Below are 25732 nucleotides of genomic sequence, written 5' to 3'. Positions count from 1 at the left end.
GTCATGCTGGCTGGCCTGCTCCTACTTCTGTGCCTTAGCTCTTACCATTCCCTCTGCCTAGAATATTTAAATCTCCATCTTCTCCTCAAAACTATAAACGTACTGAGGGCAGAACCTGTATCTTACTCCAAGTTCTATTCCCAGCCCCCAGCATAGTGCCTAGCACAGAAGAGACAATCCATAAATGTTTGCCGAATGAAATCGGTTAAATACAAAACATTTACATTTGACTTTCAAATTGGTTTTGTACTAACAGTTGAATATGGATGGAGTTGATTAGGAAAATCATACAACTGCAAACAAAATAATGAAACTACACAGTAAAGAACTGACTCCAAAGGTGCAGAGAGAATGAAGTTTCTAATTCTTATCCACTGCTGAGAATTTTTCCTACTTATCACTCCAGACTTTATATGAATTATCTCTAATTTTTACAACAATGACTTAAATGCCATTATTATATCTCTTTTTACAAATGAGAAAGCTAAACTCAGTAAGGCACCTTGCCCAAGGTCTCACAGCTAGTAAGTGTGGAAGCTAGGATTAGAACACAAGCAACCTGACTCCACCTCCAGAGCCTGTACACTTAACCCCTAATACACTATACTTCTCTGTTATTAGGGACTGGCGCACAGGAAGTCTTCTATAAGGTTGTATTAAGATACTGTTATTCACATTATCAGTATTCCAAAATCAAAAAGGCACAGGCCCTGAGAGGTGGCCAAAGGACAGAAAGCTTCAACTCACAGTTCTGGACAGTAGAGTCACTGCTTTTGCTCAGATAGTCCTACAAGAGCCATGCCTAGACTGGTGGGAGTCTTCTGCCAACTCCAGCCAAATCAGCCCAGGAAGGGTAGGGCTGTAAAGAAGCCCAGTGGGGGATGCAAGACTTGTCAGCAAGAGAGAAGAATTTCCAAAGAAGAGTAACAGCAAGAAAGGCAATTCAGTCTGGGGCAAGAAGGAGTTTGAGAAACCCTCTATTAGACAAAAACAGAGCAGAATCACAAACTTCGGATCACAAAGAGAATTCCATGATAACATTAATAATGACAGGCTGGGCATGATGGCACACCTGTAATCCCAGCACTTTGTGGGGGCCAAGGCCGGAGAATTGCTTGGGCCCAGGAGTTTGAGATCAGCCTGGGCAACACAGTGAGACCCTAGTCTGCAAGAAAGAAAAAAAAAAAGAATTGACTGGATGTGGTGGCGCATACCTGCAGTCCCAGCTACTTGGGAGGCTGAGGCAAGAGGATCGTGTGTGCCCAGGAGTTTGAGGCTGCAGTGAGCTATGATCACCCCATTGCACTCAGCCTAGGTAGCAGAGTGAGACCTTATCTCTAAACAAACTATAAAATAATCATAATGACAGCTGTTGTGCTAACTACTTTACACACATTAATTCATTTAATCCTCAAAACAACCCCATGAAGTAGGTGCTATAGTTCTCCAACTTACAGGTAAAGAACCTAAGGTACCGAGAGGTGAGGTAACTTGCGAAACACAAGAATAAGCCAGAACAGATTTCATGTATAAGCAGTCTGGCTCCAGAGCCCACCCTTTAACCCTCTACTATTGCCTCTGGTGATCAGATAGTCCTACATCCTCCTGATTCAGATGAAAAAGATGAGGCTCCATGACCTTTCCCCAAGGTTACAAGTTGGCCAGTAGCTACATCAAGGAAGTTAATGATCTGCAAAAAGTCATTATTTGCTCCATGAAGTTTATGTTTTAAAGTAAGCAGTGCCACTGGCTGGTCTTATGACCCAGGTCAAGTTCCCTGGGTTTAAGGTTAGGGGATTTCTGCATCCCCGCACACTGTTATGACAAATTCCCTGCGGGAAGCCGTCTTTTGCTCATTTACCAAACATTACCAAATACTCAGTATTTACCACGCCCTGTGCTAAGCATTGGGATAGAATGTTAAGCAAGACAAGACCTGAAAAATCCAGACTAATCTGTATTCAAGGAGCTCTAGGAAAGCCAGGGGACAATATCTCAAAAAACAAATGCATACAAAAAGGTATTACATGGGTCCTAAGATAGTATTGAAGGGGAACTCCAAGGAGGGCCAAAAGGACAGAGGAGTCAATTCAGCTGGTAAAGGCAGGGTGGCTCACACCTGTAATCCCAGCACTGAATGGGAGGATGAAGCAGGGAGATCAGATGAGGCCAGGAGTTCGAGACCAGCCTGGCCAACATGTGAAACCCCATTTCTATTACAAATGCAAAAATCAGCCGGGCAAAAATTAGGTGGTGCATGCCAGTTATCCCAGCTACTCGGGAGGCTGAGGCATGAGAACTGCCTGAACCCAGGTGTCGGAGGTTTCAGTGAGCCACAATCGCAGCACTGCACTCCAGTCTGACAGAGTGAGACTCTGTCTCAAAAAGAAAAGAAAAGAAAACTGGAGACCCCTGGTTAGGAGCATCTCTCCATAGTCCCTGCATCACCTCACTCAGGAGCTTTCTTGCAGAGCCCTGAGAACGAAAAGCATTAAACTCAGCTAATGCCAATTTAGTTTGTGACTCAACTCCCAGCTCCAAAGGCAACAAGGGCTGGAATCGCTGGTGCTTCTGTCAGATTTTTTGAAGGGCTTTTGCAAAATAATAATAACTCAAGGGGACAGGAATAACACAAGAGGTATTGTGAACAAGAGCAGAGAAGCCTGAAAAGCATAGCATAATTTGAGGATTATCATAGACAGAACAATGGTCCTCAATAATGACTATGCCCTTATCCTCAGAACCTGTGACTATGTTACCTTACGTGGCAAAAGAAGCTCTATAGATGTGATTTCAGGTTAAGTTCCCTGGGATGGAGAGATTAGCCTGGATTTTCCAGGTAGGCCCAATCTAGTCACATGAGTCCATAAAAGTAAAGAAGAGGCAGAAAGATGGGTCAGAGATGAGATGTGAGAAGAATTCAACCTACCATTGCAAGTTTTGAAGATGGAGGAAGGGGATTACAAGCCAAGGAATAAAGGTGACCTCTAGAAACTAGAAAAGGCAACTAGTCTAGGAAACAGATTGTCCCCTAGAGCCTCCAGAAAGGAATGCAGTCCTACCATCATTTTGATTTTAGCCTTTTATTCCTCTTTAGGTTTCAGGAAATGGCATAACATGGTATAAGAACATCTTAGCTTTGTCACTTATTATTTGGTTGTCTAACCTGGGGCAAGTTACTTTAAACTCTCCAAGCCTCAGTTTTTCCGTCTGTAAAGTGAAAAAAAAATTACCCTTACTTTCCAGAACTGTTATATAGATCAAACAAGGTCATAGATGTGAAAGTACTTTGTAAGAAGAGGGGTTTTGTTGTTGTTAATGAATCATAAACAAAAATACAGCATCTCTTAAATCAGATATGATTGACCAAACTTTCCCAGAATATTCATATATATAGTATTGTGAAAATTCACATATAGAGACTCTGCTCACCAGGCTGAGAGTACAAGGCCTAATTCCACTGCCTGATCAGCTATTTACCGACACCCAGTGCTCTTTGGTTTCCTTAATAATAAAGGTATCAGTGGCACATGCCTGTAGTCTGATGCTAACTCACTAGGTAGTCCCAGCTACTCGGTAGGCTAAGGCAGGAGAATTACTTGAACCCAGGAGGCGGAGGTTGCGGTGAGCTGAGATCGTGCCACTGCACTCCAGCCTGGGTAACAAGAGAGAAACTCTGTCTCAAAAAAAGAAAACAATAATAATAATAAAGGTATCCGCTCACAGAGGCCTTGTAACTGCCCGCTCCAAAGACTTTTTACTAGCTGGCCCTCAACTTCCCACAACACTTGACACTGGGGCCGCCCATTTCCCCTGCCTCTAAGAACACCCTCTGGCCAGCATGCCTTTGTACTGCCCTGGCTCTCTTCCTGTCTAACTACACTTCCTTAGCCTCTTTACCTGGTTCCTCTTCTTCCTTCCACTTCCCCTGCATAGATTTCCTCCCAGGTTCAGTCCTTCAGCCCCTTCATCTTTCCTTTTACTCAGAGACTTCATCTATGTAGGTGATTGTAAGCAAACACTTCCTGGCAAATGACTTCCAAATAAGTATTTCCAGTCTAAATTTTGCATCTGAGCTTGAATTCCACATATCCAATTTTCTGCTGGACATTTCCACTTAATGGGTTTATGTGAGAGCAAAACTCTAGGGACACTGATGCAAATGGAAACACTGAAAGAAAACTCCCATTTGAGGTATATAAGAAAAGGCACTAAATTCTGATTTAAAACAGATGGCAGAACCCATAGAGACAGTCCAATAAAATAAAGGGACATATGGCTGGGGTCCAGGGCACAATGGCAGTCTGCTAACCAGGAAGGGACACTGCCCCAGGAGACCTGGATTCTCATTACATCTCTGGTGCTAACTCACTAGGTGGCCCTGGATAAGTCACTTCATCTCTCTAGGTCTCAGTTTCCTTGTTTATAAACTGAAGTAGGTAAATGGATTTAAAAGGGTTATTATACTGACATTTACAGAGCTCATAGAAATATATTAGAAAAATTGTTAAGATCCCAGCACAAATGGACAAAGAACATGAACAGTTTACAAAAAGAAGAACAAAGTGCCAAAAAATCGCATGGAAGACAATTCATTCTATGCAGCACATGAAAACAAGATGCTATTTTTACTTCCTACATTTGTAAGATTTAAGAAAATGGTAGGAATGTAAATTGGAACAACCTTTCTAAAAATCTAAGATTCAAAAATGGATCAGAACAGGAGATGCATATCCAAGAGGTATCTGAATTAAGGCTTCAGCTAAGTTGGAGACATGGACAAGCTCTCTGGCTAAATGCTTCAAAGCAGCAGCAAAAGACTATGGGCTGAACTTTAAGGAAAAGCACCCTGTTAGGGGAGAGAGGATGATGACTGAAGAAACAAACAGGAAAGAAACAAGGACATAGAAGGCCAGAAGAGCCATGGAGAAAACTTGTTCAACTTTGTCATTTTCACTCATTTGAGGACTCTATCCTGAGCTCCTGCTATATGCCACTAATGCTTGAAATACACTGGTAAATAAAATGTAACTTCTGCTGGCATGGAGTTACTGCCTAACAAATAAAAAAAAAAAGAAGTAAATAATTAAATAGGTGATTACAAACTGAGATAAGGGCTATGAAGGTAACAAACAGTTTAAAAATAGATACAGAACTGGCAACCAGTTCAGTGTCATTTATGTCAACAGAAAGGGAGTGATCCATGGTCTCAAATTCACAGTCTGGAAAGATGAGAACTAAGACAAGACCACTGGATTTGGATTGAATGAAGTTACTTGTGTCCTGAGAGAGTAGTGGTTGTGGGAGAAGCCAGCTTGGAACGGTTTTCCCAAAGGAGTGGGCAGGCCAGAAATGGGAGTTGCGAGAAGACAACATTTTTAAAGGAATCTGGCTATAAATAGAAGAGAAATTAGGTGTTTGGAAAAGGTGGCAAAGACAGTTAAAAGGGAAGATTTGTGCTTCTCTGAAAGCAGAAAGAGGGAGCCAGGGGAGAAGATAAAGGTGGCAACACAGCGAGAGGCATCGGGACATCCCCATTTTGCCTCACTCCTATGGTCAGTCCTTGCTAAATCCAGCCCATTATCCCTGATAAGGTTTCTCTAAGGAGCTATTTCACATCTCCATTCTCTCAGTCCTCCTCCATTCCCTCAGCCTTTACCCTCCAAGCCTTCATTGTGTCTCAGCTCAATGTTTATGGCCATAACTCATCCTCACGGCTCACTTTCTCACCTCCTTCAAGTTTCTGCTCAAATCTCTCTCAATCAGGCCCACTCCCCTCAACACCATCCACATTCCCCATCCCCCTTAACTTTCTTGACTTTTTCTCTTGCATAGCACTTATCATCTTCTAACATAACTAAACAAGTTATTTATTATGTTTCTTCTTTATTGCCTGTCTCCTCACTAGAATGTAAGCTTCAGAAGGATAGGGATTTTTGTCTTGTTTTGATCACAGGCATCTAGAACACTGCCTGGCACATGAATGAATATCTGAATGACCTCCTATCTGATCTCCTGATTTCTAACTGATCTTTACTAACACCCATTTCCTATGCATTTTTCTCATAGTCACCAGAAATGCTCATCATGTCTTCCTATAGTTAACATTAAATGGTTCCAGTAGCAGCTGTTTCTAAAGCTCATAGGTTGCTAATAAGATACCCATCTTCACTGCAGCACTATTCACAATAGCAAAGACAAGGAATCAATTAAAATGCCCACCAATGTCAGACTGGATAAAGAAAATGTGGTACAGATACACCATGGAATACTATGCAGGCATAAAAAAAGAACAGGGTCATGTCCTTTGCAGGAACATAGATGGAGCTGGAGGCCATTATCCTTAGCAAACGAATGCAGGAACAGAAAACCAAATACTGCATGTTTTACTTATAAGTGGGAGCTAAATGATGAGAACTTATGAACACAAAAAAGGGAATAGACACTGAGGTCTACTTGAGTGTGGCGGGTAGGAGAAGGGTAAGGAGCAGAAAACATAATTATTGGGTACTAGGTTCAATATCTGGGTAACGAAATAATATGTACAACAAACCCCCATGACACAGAGAGTTTACCTATATAACAAACCTTCACATGTACCCCCAAACCTAAAATGAAAGTTAAAAAAAAAAAAATAGGCCCTTCCTCTCCTTTCTCCGGACTAAAAGTCTGACTCCAGCGCCACTTGAGGCCTGTTTGCAGAACCAGCACAAACCAGCACCATGCCCACGACAGTGGGGTACTGGGACCTCCGCAGGCTGGCCCACACCATCCGCCTGCTCCTGGAATACATAGACTCAAGCTACAAGGAAAAGACCTATATGATGGGGGACGCTCCTGACTATGACAGAAGCCAGTGGCTGAAGGACAAATTCAAGCTAAGCCTGGACTTTCCTAATCTGCCCTACTTGATTGATGGGGCTCACAAGATCACCTAGAGCAACGCCATCCTGCGCTACATTGCCCGCAAGCACAACCTGTGTGGGGAGACAGAAGAGAAGAAGATTCGTGTGGACATTTTGGAGAACCAGACCACGGACACCCGGATGCAGCTGGTCATGATCTGCTACGACCCAGAACTTGAGAAACTGAAGGCAAAGAAAGTACTTGGAGGAACTCCCTGAAAAGTTAAAGGTCTACTCACAGTTTCTGGGGAAGCGGCCATGGTTTGCAGGAGATAAGATCACCTTTGTGGATTTCCTCGCCTATGACGTCCTTAACCACAACCGTATATTTGAGCCCTGCTGCCTGGATGCCTTCCCAATCCTGAAGGACTTCATCTCCTGATTTGAGGGTTTGAAGAAGATCTCTACCTACATGAAGTCCAGCAGATTCGTCCCAGGTCCTTTGTTTGGAAAGTCAGCTACATGGAACAGCAAATAAGGCCCCGGGTTGCCAGAAGATGGGAGGGAGGAGCCGACCCTGCTGCCTGGGCAGAATGCTGGAGAACAGCCTGACTCCCTGGACGAGACTTCTTCCTTTTTCCTTCTTTCCGCTATCTTCTCTTCCCCAAGGTTTCACTGTCTTGCTTTCTTCTAACATGAGCCCTCCTCGCATTGAGGCTCTTTAAAGCTTCAGCTCCCCACTCTCCTCCACCAAAGTTCCCCTCCTAACATCTCCCTTTTCCTGCCCTAACGCCAACCTGACGGCCTTTCCTCAGTGCTTGTCTCTTCTTTGAGAAGCCAGACTGATCCCTGAGCTCCCCAGCACTGTCCTTAAAGACCGTCTACATACCCTGATCCCTTTGCTGAGTCTCTATACCCAGTCTTGTGTGATGCCCAATAAAGCCTTAACCGTGCCTGAAAAAATAATAAAAAATAAATAAAATTCTCATAAGATAAAATTTGCTATTAAAATACGTTATCCCCCTCCACCCACCATGGAAAGTATTCCTTGGGGAACCCTGCATAAAATAAAATTAAAGTTTCTTTCTTTCTTTCTTTTTTTTTTTAATTGGAGACAAGGTTTTATTCTGTCCCTCAAGCTAAAGTGCAGTGGTGTGAACTCCACCTTCCGGGTTCTCCTGCCTCAGCCTCCCGAGTAGCTGGGGACTACAGACACAGCACAACACCCAGCTAATTTTTATATTTTTATTAGAGATGAGGTTTCACCATGTTGGCCAAGCTGGTCTTGAATTTCTGACCTCAAGTGATCTGCCTGCCTCAGCTTCCCAAAGTGCTGGGATTAGAGGCATGAGCCACTGTGTCCGGCCAAACAGGTTTCCTTATTGTAGGATTTCATCTAGCCTATTAGACGAGATGGTATACTGAAAACCTCTAAGAGAGAGGAAATAGTAATGTAACATATTCCAAGCTTATTTGAACCCGGGACACTTTCTTCAAATAACATCTCACTGGACCAGAGTTCTAAGAAATCCACACTTGAAAACAATGGCATCTGGGAAAAGTCCATATCCTACTGGCTAGTTTTTAAGTTTCTTTATAATCTGGTCCTATCTCTATCCACTCTTGCCCATTCCAGCCATGCATATTACATTCTAGCATGTTGTTTTCGGGATTTTCAAGCCTCCATTCCTTTACTCATGTCTCTGCCTGAAATGAGCCAGATCTCATTTTGACGTAGCAAAATCCTGTCTCTTCTATAAAAACCCTTCTCCATTTGCCCAATCAGAAGTAGTCACTGTCTCCCTGTATTCCCACAGACCTTTGTACATTCCTTGATTTTAGCATTTTCACGTCAATCATTATTATACACCTGAATGTCTATTTCTCCAGAGAATGTGGGTGACTTACAAACATGAACCACGCATCATTCTGTAGCACCCAGCATAAGGCATAGAACAAGGAAGGTGCTCAGTATGTGTTGAATTAATGAATGAATATATATTCTATAAAACACAGATCAAAGGATGATCCAAGGTTCTTGCTAATCCTCATCTTGCTTATCAATCGTAACAATAAATAGTGGCTCGCTCTGTTACTATTCTGTATTAACTTCTCTCACTCTACAGAATCTTCGCCATTAGCATTCAACCTGTTAGGATCCTCTTCCATCTTATAAAAACAGAACTTTCGGCTGGGCGCGGTGGCTCACGCCTGTAATCCTAGCACTTCGGGAAGCAGAGGCAGGCGGATCACAATGTCAAGAGATCGAGACCATCCAGGCCAACACGGTGAAACCCCATCTCTACTAAAAAATACAAAAAATTAGCTGGGGGTGGTGGCGCGCACCTGTAGTTCCAGCTACTCCGGAGGCTGAGGCAGGAGAATTGCTTAAACCCAGGAGGCGGAGGTTGCAGTGAGCCGAGATTGTGCCACTCTGTGAGACTTTGTCTCAAGAAAAAAAAAAAAAACAGAACTTTTTTCAATCCCACATATTATCTTTCAATAGCAAACTTCTTGAAAGAACTGTCTATTTTGTTTCATTTTCATATATCTTCTCCCCTCAAGTTTCTGCCCCAACCTTACTTTTGAAACTGTCGTAACCAAGATCATTAATGACTTCATTTTGCAAAATCCAATGTGTAATTTTTAGATGTAGCTTATTTGGCCCTTTGACAAGAATGGACATAGCTAAACAATACCTACCCCCCACCCACGCCCAAAGAAACACTCTTTCCTTTGCATTCCATGACAATATTCTTTTGTTTCCTTTCTGTTTCTCTAGTCGTACCTTCTCAGTTTCTTCTTTAAGTCCTTAAGTACTGGTGTGCTTCCAGATTTTAGATTCAGCTCTTGGCTCTTCTTAACTTACTCTTCCTGGGCAAGCTTATCTACTATTATCACACCAATTCTCAGCTCTATGCTGAAAATGATTCCCCAGTATATGTTACAATCTTTCTTTAGCTTCACTCTTGTATTTCTAGCATTCTTTTGGACATTTCTTTTGGGACATTCCACAGAATAAGTCTAAAATGGAACTTACTCCCTCCACCTCCTTCCCTATCTTAATGAGTGGTACTGCCATCCACCTATTCGCCCATATCAGTCTCTACCGCTTCATCTTCATTCCCAACACCCAATCAATCTACAAGTCCTTTGGATTTATTACATGTATGTCTCTTGATTCCAGCTACAATTGCTTCATCCCCATGATTACTACTCCATCCAGACCAGCCTCATTTCTTATGCAGATGTTTTAGTAGCTCCCTAACTGAGCTTCCTGCCTCTAGGTTTGTTTTTGTCCAACACTTTTCCCACAAGGCAACCAGATAGATTTTTCTAAACTGAGTATGTCATTCCTCCATTCAAAACTCTTCAATAATAATCCTATTATCTTTACGACAAAGAGCAAATTCTCAAACTTTATGGTGGACTAAAGCTACTCTTTCACTGCAGTATTACCAGATCCTGGAAAAAAAGCCATCTCACCCTAATAAAAAAGTTAGCAGAGGCTAGAAGGGTACACTCAGGGAGGGGTGGGGTTATCCTATGGCCTGATATCAATAGCAATGCTGCTGAAATACCTAGCTTTGGGCCATCAGTGAGGTGGGGGAGCTAATCCTGGGACTCTCATACTGAGGTGAGATCCTTAAGAGGTGTGCTAAAATATTCCAGGTCAGAGATAGCTCTGACTATTGGCAGAAACAGAAGTTGTTAAGCCCCTTTAGAGGGAATCTTCTCAATTTAGTCCCACAGAATTCCTATAGATTCATAGAGGCCAGGCACAGTGGCTCATGCCTATAATCCCAGCATTTTGGGAGGCTGAGGCAGGAGGATCACTTGGGTACAGGGGTTCAATATCCCTAGCCTGGGTCTCCTGTATAGCAAGACCCCTTCTCTATAAAACATTAAAAATGATCCAGGCATGGTGTTATCTACCTGTCGCAGCTACTTGAAAGGCTGAGGCAGGAGGATCACTTGAACCCAAGAGTTCAAGGCTGCAGTGAGCCATAATTGCGCCACTGCACTCCAGCATGGGTGACAGAGTGAGACCCTGTCTCGAAAAAAAATAAAGTTCAAAGAAAAAAAGAAATACAATAATGAGTTCACAATTAAAAATTAACAAGCATATGGGAAGGCAAGTAGCATCAGTCAGCAGAAACAATAAACAACAGATTTGAATCCCCAAGAACCATAAATGTTAGAATAGTCAGATGAATACAGAAGAGCTAGATATTAAATGTTTAAGGCACAATCACAAGAATATACCAAAAAAAATGTATAAAAACATTTTGGGGAGAAAGCAAATTTGTAAAAATGAAAACAGTTTTTGAAATAAAGAACTTAACGAATGGGCTAAATAGCAGATTAGAGTCAGCTGAAGAGAGAATGGGTGACTTGGAAGATACATATCTGAAGACATTACCCTATAATGCTGAGTCAGACGAAGAGATAAAAAATAGATAAACTAAGGGGTATGAATAATAGAAGACCTAACATGCTTCTAATAATAGAATCTCAGAAGGAGGGAACAGAAATAATTAAAGAGAGGAACTTCTGAAGAAATAATGGTTGTTGCCAGGCATGGTGGCTCACACATGTAATCTCAGCACTTTGGGAGGCTGAGGTGAGAAGACTGCTTGAGCCCAGGAATTCAAGACCAGCCTGGGCAACATAGGGAGACCCTGTCTCTACAAAAAATACACACATTAGCTGGATGCTAACCTGCAGTCCCAGCTACTTGGGGGGCTCAGGCAGGAGGATCACTTGACCCTGGGAGTTCAAGGCAGCAGTGAGCTATGATTGTGCCACTGCACTCCAGCCTGGGTAACAGAGAAAGACTTTATCTCAACAACAACAAAAGAGATAATGGCTATAAATTTTCAACAATGAACATGAATCTGTAGGTCCAGGAAGTATAAAAGTATAATGTATCTAAGATTAATAAAAAGAAATACAGGCTATAGTAGCCAGTCTACAAGTTAGACTCCAGTGATTATCAATTCCTGGTACTGGTGTTGCCTTCCAAACTGTACCAGGGATAGTCTGTGTGACCAATAGCATATGACAAAACTGATGATGTATCACTTCTGAGATCAGGTTACAAAAGACACTGTGGCTTCCATCTTGGTTGTTCTCTTGCTTCCTTGTTCTTTCCTGGATCACTTGTATGAGGAAAGCCAGCTGCCATGTCATGAGCAGCTCCAAGGAGAGGCACACATGATGAGAAACTGAGGCCTCCTGCCAGCAATCCTGTGAGCCATTTTGGAAGCAGATCCTGAAGCCCTGGTCAAGCCTTCAGATGAGTGCAACCCCAGCTGGTAGCTTGACTGGTAGCTTAAAAAAATTGTGTGCAATAATAAATACTGTCTTCAGCAGCTACATTTTAGAGTAATTTTTACACAGTGATAGATAACTAATACATATGCCAAGACCAAACAGTTCTGAATGGCTGACAAAGAACCTTCTCCATCTGGTCCAGAATGTCTCTCTAGCCTCATTTCTTGCCATGCTCTCTCAAGCACATTACATTTCTAACATGCCAAACTTCTTTTAGTTTCTGGAATGCATCATGTTCTCTCCCACCTCCACCCTCTATACAGCTCACGTGATGTACTCCTGCCTGACACATTCTTCAACACCTTCTGCCCTACTCCTAACACATATAGTCATTTTGCTAACTTCTCCCCATCGTCAGAGCACTCATCGCATTGCATGATGAAGTCTTGTTAAACTATTAGATTTAAAGCTCCAATAAGGCAGGACAATATCTGTCTCCTTCATTATTATGCCTATATAGTTCCCAACACAGAAAAGATACTCAGTAAATATTTGTCCCTTATAACCAAGGATAGGAACAGGCAGGAAGACCAAAGGTTGAAGAGTGTAAACATTCTCAGGCAATGATCCAAATGAAATCTTCAGCATAGCACAGTTGCTGTGCTATACAACATCAGTTGTAACTATAAAGAAACCAAGAAACTCCTATATTCCATATAACCTCAGGTTTAGGGGAGACTTCGGATAGTCAAGGCTCAAGGCCAGGCATCATGGCTCACGCCTATAATCCCAGTTCTTTGGGAGGCCGAGGCAGGCAAATAATGAGGTCAGAAATTCGAGACCAACCTGGCCAACGTGGTGAAACCCCATCTCTACAAGAAATACAAAGATTAGCTGGGCATAGTAGGTGGGCCCACTAATCCCAGCTACTTGAGAGGCTGAAGCAGAAGAATTGCTCGAACCCAGCAGCCAGAGATTGCAGTGAACCAAGATGTGCCACTGCACTCCAGCCCAGGCGACAGAGTGAGACTCCGCCTCAAAAAAAAGAAAAAGACTCAAAGTTAGATGGTTTCCAGTTCCTCCTAACTTAAGCCCTGTCGTGGTTGCATTAGGATCCTTGAATTGAAATCTCCGAACATTAGAAATATCCATTCTTGAAAGCATACTCATAATTGTATTCAAACACCAAATAGAAATTATATTTTTTAATTATAATCTTAAAATCTTCAAATCTAGACTATTATGTTGATATTTAAGTTATGATCATATATGGTATTTGTGGAATGTGCTTAACCATATACATATGCATATGTACATATATGTACATGTTATGAAATATTAATCACTAGTACCCTCTGCTGGTGGAAATACTTTATCTGCTCATATGAATGGTCTTATTGCCCCCTAGTGATTATAACCTATAAAGACAAAATCCAGCAGCAGATGGGAGAATCTCCTTGGCTATAAAAGTAGGGTTTTATATTCTTAAAGCATCTGATTTTCTCAGATTCTGGTTTATATTACGGGGTACAACACTAAGACTCTTGGGGGCCCTTTGGGGATTTTGCACAGCTCTTCCCAGCTGTTAGTGCCAGTTCTGAAGCTGCTGTCTCTCCTGCTTCTCGTGAACAAGAGGTCAAGGGGAAGCAGACAAGGCAATGGCTGCACTAGTGAGGGCAAGAACAGCAGCTGTGAATGACTGTCCTGGACTCCCAGGGGAACTGGGAGCAGCTTGAGGAACACATGTTGGCCCTCCCTTGCATATTATTCACAGTTGTGTACTGTACTAAAATGGCAATTCAACATGGTCCCTCACTTACCTTTTAAATATCTCCAATGCTATAATATCAAGATGTAACTGAAATGTCAACTCCTTTATGAAGCCTTTTCTGAAGTTCCCAGTATATCCCTTATTTAGATTAGAATAGTAACCAGAACACTATTTACACGTTTTTATTTATAACCTACAATATTTCACTGTTACCATTTGTCTATATGATTGTCTCTTCTACCAAACCCTAAGTTTCTTTTCTTTTCTTCTTCTTCTTCTTTTTTTTTTTTTAATTTGCGACAGTCTCAGTTACCCAGGCTGGAGTGCAGTGGCATGATCTTGGCTCACTGCAACCTCTGCCTCCCAGGTTCAAGCAATTCTCATGCCTCAGCCTCCTGAGTAGTTGAGATTATAAGCATGTACCATCACACCTAGCTAATCTTTGTATTTTTAGTAGAGACAGGGTTTTGCCCATGTCGTCCAGGCTGGTCTCAAACTCCTGACCTCAAGTGATCTGACTGCCTCAGCCTCCCAAAGTGTTGGGATTATAGGCATGAGCTAATGTACCCAGCCCAACCCCTAAGTTTCCTGAGGTCACAAATCATGTCTTGTTCATTTCTGCACATCTAGCATCTAGCACATTCAAAACGTTATCCATATGCTATTGCCAGTTTCCAGTCCATGAACTAAGTACATAAATTGAATGTAAGCATTTAGAAACTTTCACAGTAATTTGACAAGAGTAATTCTATATCTGTTGAATCTCATTTTGAAAATTGGGGCTGTATTTTGTATATTTCATTTCATTTTTCTGGTAATTTTTATTATATATTACCAAGGTATTGGCCTGCAACCAACAGATAATTTTTTAAACAACAGTCCTTTATGAGAGAGTTTGAAAAGCATTGAGAAAGCAGGTAACTTCATGTCTGAGGGAGAGAGGAAGGAAAGAAAAAGACAAAATATAAGCTTTCTTAAAAAATAAAGTGGAATATACCTATCTTTGTTGATTTTAACACCTCCCTGGAGGGTATTTTCTTCTTTAATTCTTGTAAGGCTTCAACGAGATTCTCTTTCGTTTGACCAGGAAGCTCCAGCATAGTTTTCCATCTTTTTATGTCTTCTACAACCACAACTCTCTGGAAAAAAGAAAAGTCATTTGGAAAATGGGAGATTTTCATTAGAAAGACATCTGCCTTCACCTGAGCTAATGGGGCTCCTATTGACATATGAATTATTGATTATGACCTGAACCAAAGTACAGTGCATCTGATGGCCCCAAATGATGGATAATTGCATAAAAGCAGGTACGGCTTACTGCAAATCAGGAAGAGAGGTGCATCTATTAGGAAAAGTGCAAGTTTTAATCTCACACTGTCAGACACCACTGGGCACTTAGCAGTGAGAGGCAATAAGGATGAGAAGAAAAAAACAATGCTGAGGTGAATAAACTCTATAGCTCACTTAAGAGTGACTTAATTCATAGGCAAGAACAGCAAGCAGAGAAGTCAGACATGTTGATTTCAACAATTAAAAGCACATTTCAGTAGTTCCCCACTTCTTAGAGGATAAGACTCAAAACTCTTGTTCAAGTAACTTTTTAAAACTTCAAACACATACAAAGTTACAGAGAGTAACCCACTATTTATAATGGAAAAAATGAACATTTTGCCACTTCACATAAAATAATAAAACATTATAGTTTAAGTCCCTTTGTACCTTGCACCAACTCATTCCCCTCCTTCCCTTCTTAGAAGAAACTATGTACCACCTTAAAGTTGATATGCATCTTTCCATTAAGTATAAAAAATTAACAATTAAGGAATCTGGGTAAAGAAGATGGGAAAGTTCTTTATACTGTGTGGCAAACTTTTCTATAGTGTTGAAATTATTCTACTAAGAATTATTTAAAAAGTAAAGTGGGAGACTTTTAAGTTCCTTTTATAACTACACACACAAAAAATCTTGGATTGGTATTACCCGAGGGAGGTGGGCACAGTTAGGAAACTGAAAGGGATTCTGGGATTCTGATAATATTGTTTCTTGATCTGGATGCTGCTGTGTTTATTGTGAAAATTCCTCATGTAACTTGCAATTTGTGCACTTTTCTATATGCATTTTATATATGATAGTTTGATAAAAGCACCCAAAAATGTCTTATCTCTCTCCCTTGGCTGGTGTCTGCTTCCAGCCTAGAAGCCTATGGTGGGAAGAGGATGTGTTTGATTTCCCTGTCACCCCTACTTTGCTTCTCTTCCTCTCCAGTCTGCTTGTTTGCGTTGGCTTCTGACCCTTCCAGGTTCAAAGCCAGGAGAAGAAAAAGAGGAAAGGGGAAGGAAAAGCCTTACTTTAACATAGTGATACTGTGCTAAGCAGGTTTTAGTACTACCTGGACTTGGCAGACATTGAAAGCTGACTTTCTTTTTCTTGTATAGGTTACTTTTGCCATTCCTTGGAAAGCTCCCACTGTTGAGCTCTCACTGTAGTTCCCATACTGTGGGTACTGTCTCCTGCCAGCCACCCACAAGTCCTCCCCTGATTCCTGTTTTTGGCAACCTGCAGGCCCTCTCTAGGGATCCCATCGTCCTTCCAAGTATCTTCGTGAACCCATCCATTTTCATTCAACTCCATGCCAGCCAACATTTTCTCCCTACTTGCCCATATCTTTGTCCCAAAATATTCTGAGAGTAATAGCCCTTCCAATGCACCCACTTCTTTCACATCAGTCAGCCACTCTCTGTCTTTAGATTTTCCAAGGCATAGTCTGATCTCTGTCCACCAATCTCAGGTACTGAAGTCAAGTTCTCCAAGTGGCATTCTTGCTTCATCCAAAAGAATTTGCTCTCCCCTCTTCCTTTTACTTCAACCTACTTTAAAGCTTATGGTGAGTGACAGGTTCAGGGTCCCAAAACTGTTCTCCATGTATTGCCTTCTGTATAGATGGTCTAGAATCTCACTGGGAAATATCATTTGATACCTACTGCTTTGTTCTCAGTTTTTAAGGGCATGAGTAAAAATTAAGACAAAATCTTTTTCTATGATCTGTTACAATATGAAATGGTATTAGTGTTAAACTGTATGAAAAATAAATCAATAAAGCCAAGTAAGGGGACATTTTCACTAGGAAAACATAAATATCATACTTTTCTCGCCGATGTATTTTCTTGATTTATCCATACTGAAACATGTAATCCCGGTTGGTCCATTTTAATAGTATTGGATAGTATTCCATTATTTTTATATACAAATGCTTTAGAATTTTAAAATCTATTCCCCTATTGGATATTTAGTTTCCTTCCTCACATTTTACATGTTATAAACACTGTTTCAATGAACTCCTGTCTATGACAGATTTTTTTGTATACTGTCTTCATCTCTTTACTTTCAGCTTTTCTGAGTCATAACACTTTACATAGCCTCTGGCTGCCTTATTTTGCTCCCCATCCCCTATTCCAATCTGAAAATCTCTATCTTTTAATAGGCATGCTTAATCCATTTGTATTTATTATAATTATTGATATATTTGAACATATTTTCTCTTCTTTCGTATCTTCTATTTGAGTTTTCTTTAATCTATTTTTTCCTTTTTTTGTTTTTTAATAGATGGCGTCCCATTCTGTTGTGCAGGCCGGGTGCAGTGGTAACAATCACAGCTCACTGTTAGCCTTCAACTCCTGGGTTCAAGCAATCTTCCTGCCAGCCTCCCGAGTAGCTGGAAGTACAGGCACGTGCCACCACACCTGGCTAATTTTGTTGTTGTTGTTGTTTTTGAAACAGAGTTTTGTTCTGTCACCCAGGTTGGAGTGCAATGGCACTATCTCGGCTCACTGCAACCTCCACCCCTACTCCCCCAACCTGGTCAAGTGATTCTCCTGCTTCAGCCTCCTGAGTAGCTGGGTTCACAGGCAAGAACCACTACACCTGGCTAATTTTTGTATTTTTTGTAGACATGGGGTCTCACTCTGTTGCCCAGTGCCCAGACTGGTCTCAAACTCCTAGCCTTAACTGATCCCCTCACCTCAGCCTCTGAAAGCATAGGGATTACAGGTGTGAGCCACTGTGCCCCACCTCTTTTTTCCCCTCTATGGTTTGGAAGTTATGCATTATATTTCTGTCATTTTAGTGTTTACTCTTACAATTTTTTTTTTTTTTTGAGAGAGAGTCATGCTCTGTTGCCCAGGCTGGAATGCAGTGGTGAGATCACATTGCAGCCTCAACCTCCTGGGCTCAAGGGGTCCTAACACCTCAGCCTCACAAGTAGCTGGGTCCATAGGCGTGCAACCACATCTGGGTAATTTTTAAATTTTTTTTATAGAGATGGGGTCTCACTATGTTTCCCAGGCTGGTCTCAAACTCCTGGACTCAAGTGATCCATCCACTTTGGTCTCCTCAAATGTTAGGATTACAAGTGTGAGCCACCATGCTCAACCTACCCTTACAATGTTTATTATGTATACTAACAAATTGATACCAGTATTGTTCTCAGAAGCCTCTGCTTCAGAAACCCAAATTCCATGGCTTCTCTGTCTATCCTTTATGTACTTTTTTCTTTTATATTTCTGTCTCTTCATTTCTCTATGAGATATCCTAAGTGACTTCCTCAGATATCCCAAGTATTTCTCTCTTTAGCTATGGCTTGTCTATGTTTAACCAGTTCAATATATTTCTGCTTCAATAAGGATATCTGTTCATTGGAAAAGTTCTGTCTTTCTTCCTCTCCAAACTTTCCTGTTCTCTCTACATACTATTCTGTTCTTATCTGGGGTTTCCATTCCTATATCTTTGTGAACATGAGGTCTGGAGGCAGGAAACCTAAGGCTGATTCGCACTGACTCCCTAGAACTAAATCAAAAGGGAGGCCGAGGCGGGTGGATCACTTGAGGTCAGGAGTTCAAGACCAGCCTGGCTAATATGGCGAAACCCCATCTCTACTAAAAATACAAAAATTACCTGGGCATGGTGACACATGCCTGTCATCCCAGCTACTTGGGAGGCTGAGGCAAAAGAATCATTTGAACCTGGGAGGTGGAGGTTGCAGTGAGCCAAGATCGCATCACTGCACTCTAGCCTGGGTAACACAGTGAGACTTTGTCTCGGAAAAAAAAAAAAAGGAAAAATGCACAACCAACCAAACTGGTCCCCTGCCTGGTCTTCAACTACATAGGGGTATAATTTTGTAACTTCATTTCACCTCTGATTGGTCCCCTCCTTCAACCAATTAGATGTTGCATAGAGTGTAACTTTGTAACTTCACTTTAGCCTCAGACTGGTCACCTTCCATAACCAATCATACTGGTTGCAGGCCACTACTTCATTCACATAGGGTGTAATCAAGTAACCAATGGGAAACCTCTAGAGGGTATTTAAACCCTGGAAAATTCTGTAACCAGATCTCTTGAACCTGCTCAAGCCCGCTCCCACTCTGTGGAATGTACTTTCACTTCAATAAACCTATGCTTTCATCGCTTCATTTGTTGATTTGTGCGTTTTGTCCAATTCTTTGTTCAAAATGCCAAGAACCTGGATACCCTCCGCCAGTAACAAACATTTTAAACATATTTAAGGTCTCTTTCAGATTGTTTTCTTATCTCTACTTCTTCGGGTAGAAATTCTATTACATACATCTGTCTGCTCATTCTCCCTCTTGGCAATTTATTTTCTTATAGACTTTGTAATTTCTGACCATTAGTTTATCCTTACAGGGGGTTGTGTTCTATGAAAGTCCTCTGCACTCTAGGATATGAAGTATCTTAATACAGAAATCTCACATTTGTCTTTGCCAAGATTTGAATTTTGTCAGTTCTAGGCCAGTTTTTATATTAATTTTTTTCAGTTTGCAAATAGTGTGAATTTAACTACAGTTACCCTTCTGGATCAGCAGGTTTCACATCTGTGGATTCAACCAACCACAGGTCAAAAATATTAAAAAACAAAAAAAGGATAGCTGCATCTGTATTGAACACTCACAGACTTTTTTTCCTTGTCATTATTCCATTAACAATACAGTATAGGCCGGGCACGGTGGCTCACACCTATAATCCCAGCACTTTGGGAGGCCGAGGCAGGTGGATCACAAGGTCAAGAGATCGAGACCATCCTGGTCAACAAGGTGAAACTCCATCTCTACTAAAAATAGAAAAATTAGCTGGGCATGGTGGCACGCACCTGTAGTCCCAGCTATTTGGGAGACTGAGGCAGGAGAATTGCTTGAACCCAGGAGGCGGAGTTGCGGTGAGCCGAGATTGTGCCATTGCACTCCAGTCTGGGTAACAACAGCGAAACTCCGTCTCAAAAACAAAAAAAAATACAGTATAACAACTACTTACATAGCATTTACATTGTATTAGGTATTACAGATTGAGTATCCCTTATCCAAAACGCTTGAGACCAGAAATGTTTCGGATTTGGGATTTCTGGATATTTGTATTATACTTACTGGTTGAGCATCCCTAATCCAAAAATCCAAAGTCAAAAATGTTCTCATGAGCATTTCCCTTGGGTACCATGTTGGCACCCCAAAGTGTTGGATTTTACAACATTCTGGATTTCAGATTAGGATGCTCAACCTGTATAAGTAATATAGAAGTGATTTAAACTATACAAGAGGATGTATACGGTGTGCAAATGGCACACTATTCTATATAAAAAACAAGCATTTAGGCCGGGCGTGGTGGCTCACGCCTGGAATCCCAACACTTTGAGAGGCCAAGGTGGGCAGATCACTTGAGGTCAGAAGTTCGAGACCAGCCTGGCCAACAAAGGTGAAACCCCATCTTTAAAGAAACAAAACAAAACAAAACAAAAAAACGAGCATTTGTGGATTTTGGCACCTGTGGGTGGTCCTGGAAGATGACTGTACACATATTCATGCATGGTAATAAGAACGTGGCTCTAATTTATTATTACTGTCAACCCTGTTTCCATCTAAGACCCTGAGAAGGTAACAATCTGCTTCCCTGGACCAGTGGATAGAATTTTTCTAGCTCATTTTTCACAAACATATGGTAGTCCTGTTTTGGCTTCCGGCTTCACATAGGGGATCAGTTTTAGCTTCCCACATCACATTTGCCTGAGACTTTATCTCCCATCCATAATGGCCTTAAAATCCCAGCCCCTAAGCATTATATCTGGATTCAATATTCCCTGGAACTATTCAACTTCGGTTCCCACTTATAGCTCTGATTTTGGCTTTCCTCTCTCTTCCTGGCACCTAAGGATTTCCCTTTCTTGCTTTCAAGCTCAGCTCTGAATTGGAGGCTTTTAATCCAGCATTTCTATATGGCTGGAATCAGGTTAAAGGTTCCACATCAGATAATTTCACCATATGGAACTAAAGAAGTCCAAACTCTTTAGCATGGCATAAAAGGCCTTCCATGGCTTGGCTCCTGACATTCTTTTCAGTCTCATCATTTGCTCCAGATACACCAAACTATTTACAGCTTCCTTTTGAATTTCATACTCTTTGCCTGGGATATTCTTTCTTTGCCTCATTTGCCTGATAAATATTTATTTTTTAAGACTCTCTTCAAGCATCACTTCTTCTACGAAGACTTTCTTGCCTTGCCTCTACCACATTTTACCATACTCCATTTTGCGTCCCTCTGTAAGTTGTATAGACTCCTATTACTGCATCTATGCTTTCTGCAAATACTTATCATCAACAAGGCTATCTTTCCCACTAGACTATGTATAACTTGAGGGCTGTAACAATTTTTTATTTATCTCACTATCCGCAGTGCCCAGTAGGTGTAACTGAAGAAAACTATTTCTACCTTCAAGAACTAAGTTTTCAGATATGAAATTTTATGTCAGAAATAGGAAAAACAGCAGTCTATTCAAGAGCAAAAGAATTCCATATATATCAAGAAATGTCTCAATTTCTAAATATGGGCCAGAAAACAGATCACTCAAATTACTTGGAGAAATGAGAGAAATGGACAGAAAATATCAACGAGGAAACTACAATGAAGAGTAGAACAGTTATTGCCAGAAAAAAGATGTGCTTTCCAATATACCATCTGGTTTTACAGTTGTGGGTTGCTGAAATATCAGGTTTGACAAAACCAATTAGGGAAAATGACTCATTCATAAGTAGTTATGGGGGCACCATTCCACTGGTGAGGGCAGGAGGCAACATATTGGCTAGTCGATCCTACAAAGGAAGGAAAGGTTTATAGAATGTTCTGAAGTGATGAACCTAAAAGAATGAGTATACTCCAGGACCTTTTAATTTAAAAAAAAATCTCTTATTGCAACCAACAGAAGAAATCACTTCCACTTAAGGGAATAAAAAGAGATTAACTAAATTAACCTTTACCACTTAAATGTACACTACATGAGATCTATTGAGAATCACTTTTATAGGTGGTAAGCCTATGGCAAAATTACTTGTAATATACTGATAACAGAAATACAATTGTCCTAATATTTCAAGATTTTTATACCTCTACAGTTTGGCATTCAGAAACCTACACTTATTTTTTTCTTTTTTTTTTTTCAGCTTACCCCATCTGTAGGGGACAGACTATGGACCCAGATTGTCTAGTTCAAATCCCAACTTTGCCACTAATGGCTGCATGACTTCAGGCAAGCTACTTAATTTCTTTGTGCCTTAGTTTTTCATCTGTAAAATATAAATGATAAAAGCATACATCTCACAAAGCTATTATTAAGATTTAAAGAGTTAATAGATGTAAAGCGGTAGTTAGCACAATGCCTGGCCCATAAAAAAGGACTCAATAAATGTTATAGTAATCCTTGTTCCTACTATCATCCTCCTCTTCCTCCTCAGCTTTGATTTTACTAAACAAGCCCCTCCTTTGCCACACATGAAAAGAAGAAACTATTTATCAGTTTTTACTACATGCTAGGCACAATGCTTAGCCCTTTCAATATGAATTTATCTATTTTGCTCTCATAACAATCAAGTAGATAAGGTATTGTTATTTCTGATGTTATTGATGAGGAAATTGAAGCTTGAACATTTAGTAGGTTCTTGGCATTAAAACATAATGCTGATGTTTGGTGGAAAAGTGGACCTAGCTAACTCTAAAATTCACATTTAACTCAATTTCTTTTTAATTTCCCATTGTGAACACACCAAGCATCATGCATGCATAGAGGAAACAGAAGAGCAAGTACCACTCATTGAATGGTTATATGTCACTACTTCTCAAGAGTATAACAGACCTAGCCAAATCCTCCCGTCCCTTTATGGTGGCTGGCCACATAGCCTTCTCTGACCACTAAAACAGACACTAAGCTCTCTCTTCACTTACCTTTTTTTTTTTTGAGACAGAGTCTTGCTCTGTCACCCAGGCTGGAGTACAGTGGCATGATGTCGGCTCACTGCAACCTCTGCCTCCCAGGTTCAAGTGATTCTCCTGCCTCAGCCTCCTGTAATCCTGAGTAGCTGGGACTACAGGTGCCTGCCACCATGCCCAGATAATTTTTGTGTTTTTAGTAGAGACGAAGTTTCACCATGTTGGCTGGTCTCAAACTCCTGACCTCAGGTAATCTGCCTACCTCAGCCTCCCAAAGTGCTGGGATTATAGGCATGAGCCACCGCACCGGGCCTCTTCTCTTACCTCGTAACCCTTATTGTTTACAGGACAATTCTGAAATGGATCACGTATAATTCTGTATCATTATTTTATTTTTGAGACAGGGTCTTGCTGTTGGCCAGGCTGGAGTGCAGGGGTATGATCATGGCTCACTGCAGCCTCAACCTCCTGGGCTCAAGCAATCCTCCCACCTCAGCCTACTGAGTAGCTGGGACCACAGGCACATGCCACCATGCCCGGCTACTTTTTTTTTTTTTGAGATGGAATCTTGCTCTGTCCCCCAGGATGGAGTGCAGTGGTGCAATCTCAGCTCACTACAACCTCTGCCTTCCGGGTTCCAGCAATTCTCCTGCCTCAGCCTCCTGAGCAGCTGGGCCTACAGGCATGTGCTACCACGCCCAGCTAATTTTTATATCTTTAGTAGAGATAGGGTTTCACCATATTGGCCAGGCTGGTCTCGAACTCCTGACCTCGTGATCTACCCACCTCGGCCCCCACAAAGTGTTGGGATTACAGGTGTGAGCCATTGCATCCAGCCACTATTTTTTTTTTTTTTTTTTTTTGGTAAAGATGAGGCTTCATCATGTAGCCTAGGCTGGTCCCAAACTCCTGAGCTCAAATGATCCTCCTACCTTGGCCTCCCAAAGTGCTGGGATTATAGGCATGAGCCACCACACCTGGTTTCATTATTTATTAACCTCCTATAATTTGATCCCTTTTCAGGAAGTTTCATGAGGGTTTGTATTCTGATCTTAAATTTCTCTTATGTTCTCTATAGTACTTAGCATTGTGCTGGGCCAGTATAAAGATGATTATTATCTATTCAACACATTTTACTTACAATATAGCAGGCACTGTGTTAGGTCTTAGAGCAGAATCAGAACATAATAAGATATTGCAGTCCCAGGACTCAGGAATTCACAGTGGACTGGATTATCTGTCATAGCATATCTGCCACAGCACTTACTTTACTATATTATAATTGTCTGATTACCTGTAGTTTTCTCCAATCCACTATGAATTCCTATTAAGTGGTCAATAAATATTTGTTATTAAATATATGTCAGGCACTGTGCTACATCCCAGGACAGGGAGGTAAATAAAATACTCAAGGTCCTGGCCGAGTGTGGCAGCTCACACCTATAATCCCAGCACTTTGGGAGGCCAAGGTAGGTGGATCACTTGAGGTCAGGAGTTCCAGGCCAGCCTGCCCAATATGGTGAAAACCCATTTCTACTAAAAATACAAAAATTAGTCGGGTATGGTGGCGGGTGACTGTAATCTCAGCTACTTGGGAGGGTAAGGCAGGGGAATTGCTTGAACCCAGAAGGCAGAGGCTGCAGTAAGCTGAGATCACACCACTTTACTCTAGCCTGGGTGACAAAGTGAGACTCTTGTCTTGAAAAAAAAAAATACTCAAGGTCCCATACTCATGGAGCTTTTAATCTAGGATTTATAGGCAAAGTGGTTCTTAAGTGGGTTGACAAATGGGTAGAAATTGTCTCTGTAAAAGAAAATAGAAGGGCTTTCAAGGAAAAGGGACCTGGACCGGGCGCGGTGGCTCACGCCTGTAATCCCAGCACTTCAGGAGGCCGAGGCAGGCAGATCACAAGGTCAAGAGATCAAGACCATCCTGGTCAACATGGTGAAACCGTCTCTACTATATATACAAAAAATTAGCTGGGCATGGTGGCATGTGCCTGTAATCCCACCTACTCAGGAGGCTAAGGCAGAAGAATTGCCTGAACCCAGGAGGCAGAGGATGTGGTGAGCCGAGATCGTGCCATTGCACTCCAACCTGGATAACAAGAGCGAAACTCGGTCTCAAAAAAAAAAAAAGGAAAAGGGACCAGCATCAAGTCCAAGGAAGCCCTGGAGACATGAAAGAGTACAGCTTATACAAAGAACAGCAAGAAATAAAGTGTGGTTGGAATGCATACATATAAAGGAGAGGCTACAAGGGATGAAATGATAAGCACACTGGGGTAGAATACTCTCATATGCCATGCCAAGCCTTTTATTTTACTTCATTTGGTCATTTAGAAAAATGTATTGCAGCCTACTATAGGCCAAGTCCTGTGCCAGGAACCAGAGACACAAAATCAATGAGACACAGACTTTCAAGAAGCTCAGAGCATAGCAGGGCACAGGCATGTAAAGAAACAACTGTGATACAGCACAAATAAGTGCAATGATACAGACATGTTTAATATACAGGGACGGCTCAAGGAGGGAGTGATTAGATCGGCTCTGCGTCTCAGGGACAGAAAGGTGGT

At 41.4% G+C, this 25732-nt stretch overlaps 1 protein-coding gene and 1 pseudogene across 2 annotated transcripts in view; one reads left to right on the top strand and one right to left on the bottom strand.

Moving 5' to 3' along the window:
- The window catches only part of TCEANC2 (transcription elongation factor A N-terminal and central domain containing 2), a 61326-nt gene that overhangs the window by 31028 nt on the left and 4566 nt on the right, over positions 1-25732 (bottom strand). For both annotated transcript variants that reach the window (XM_035251578.3, XM_002750858.6), the window contains exon 3: positions 14891-15032. In XM_035251578.3, coding sequence (XP_035107469.3) covers positions 14891-15032 — 142 coding nt within the window. The remainder of the gene's footprint in view (positions 1-14890; positions 15033-25732) is intronic.
- LOC100390757 (glutathione S-transferase Mu 5 pseudogene) lies at positions 6723-7383 on the top strand (annotated as a pseudogene).

This window comes from Callithrix jacchus, chromosome 7, assembly GCF_049354715.1.
Source record: "Callithrix jacchus isolate 240 chromosome 7, calJac240_pri, whole genome shotgun sequence".
In the NCBI taxonomy this organism is placed as follows: Eukaryota; Metazoa; Chordata; class Mammalia; order Primates; family Cebidae; genus Callithrix; species Callithrix jacchus.
Note: the sequence above shows the minus strand (reverse complement) of the source record. Positions and strands in the feature narration are given on the sequence as shown.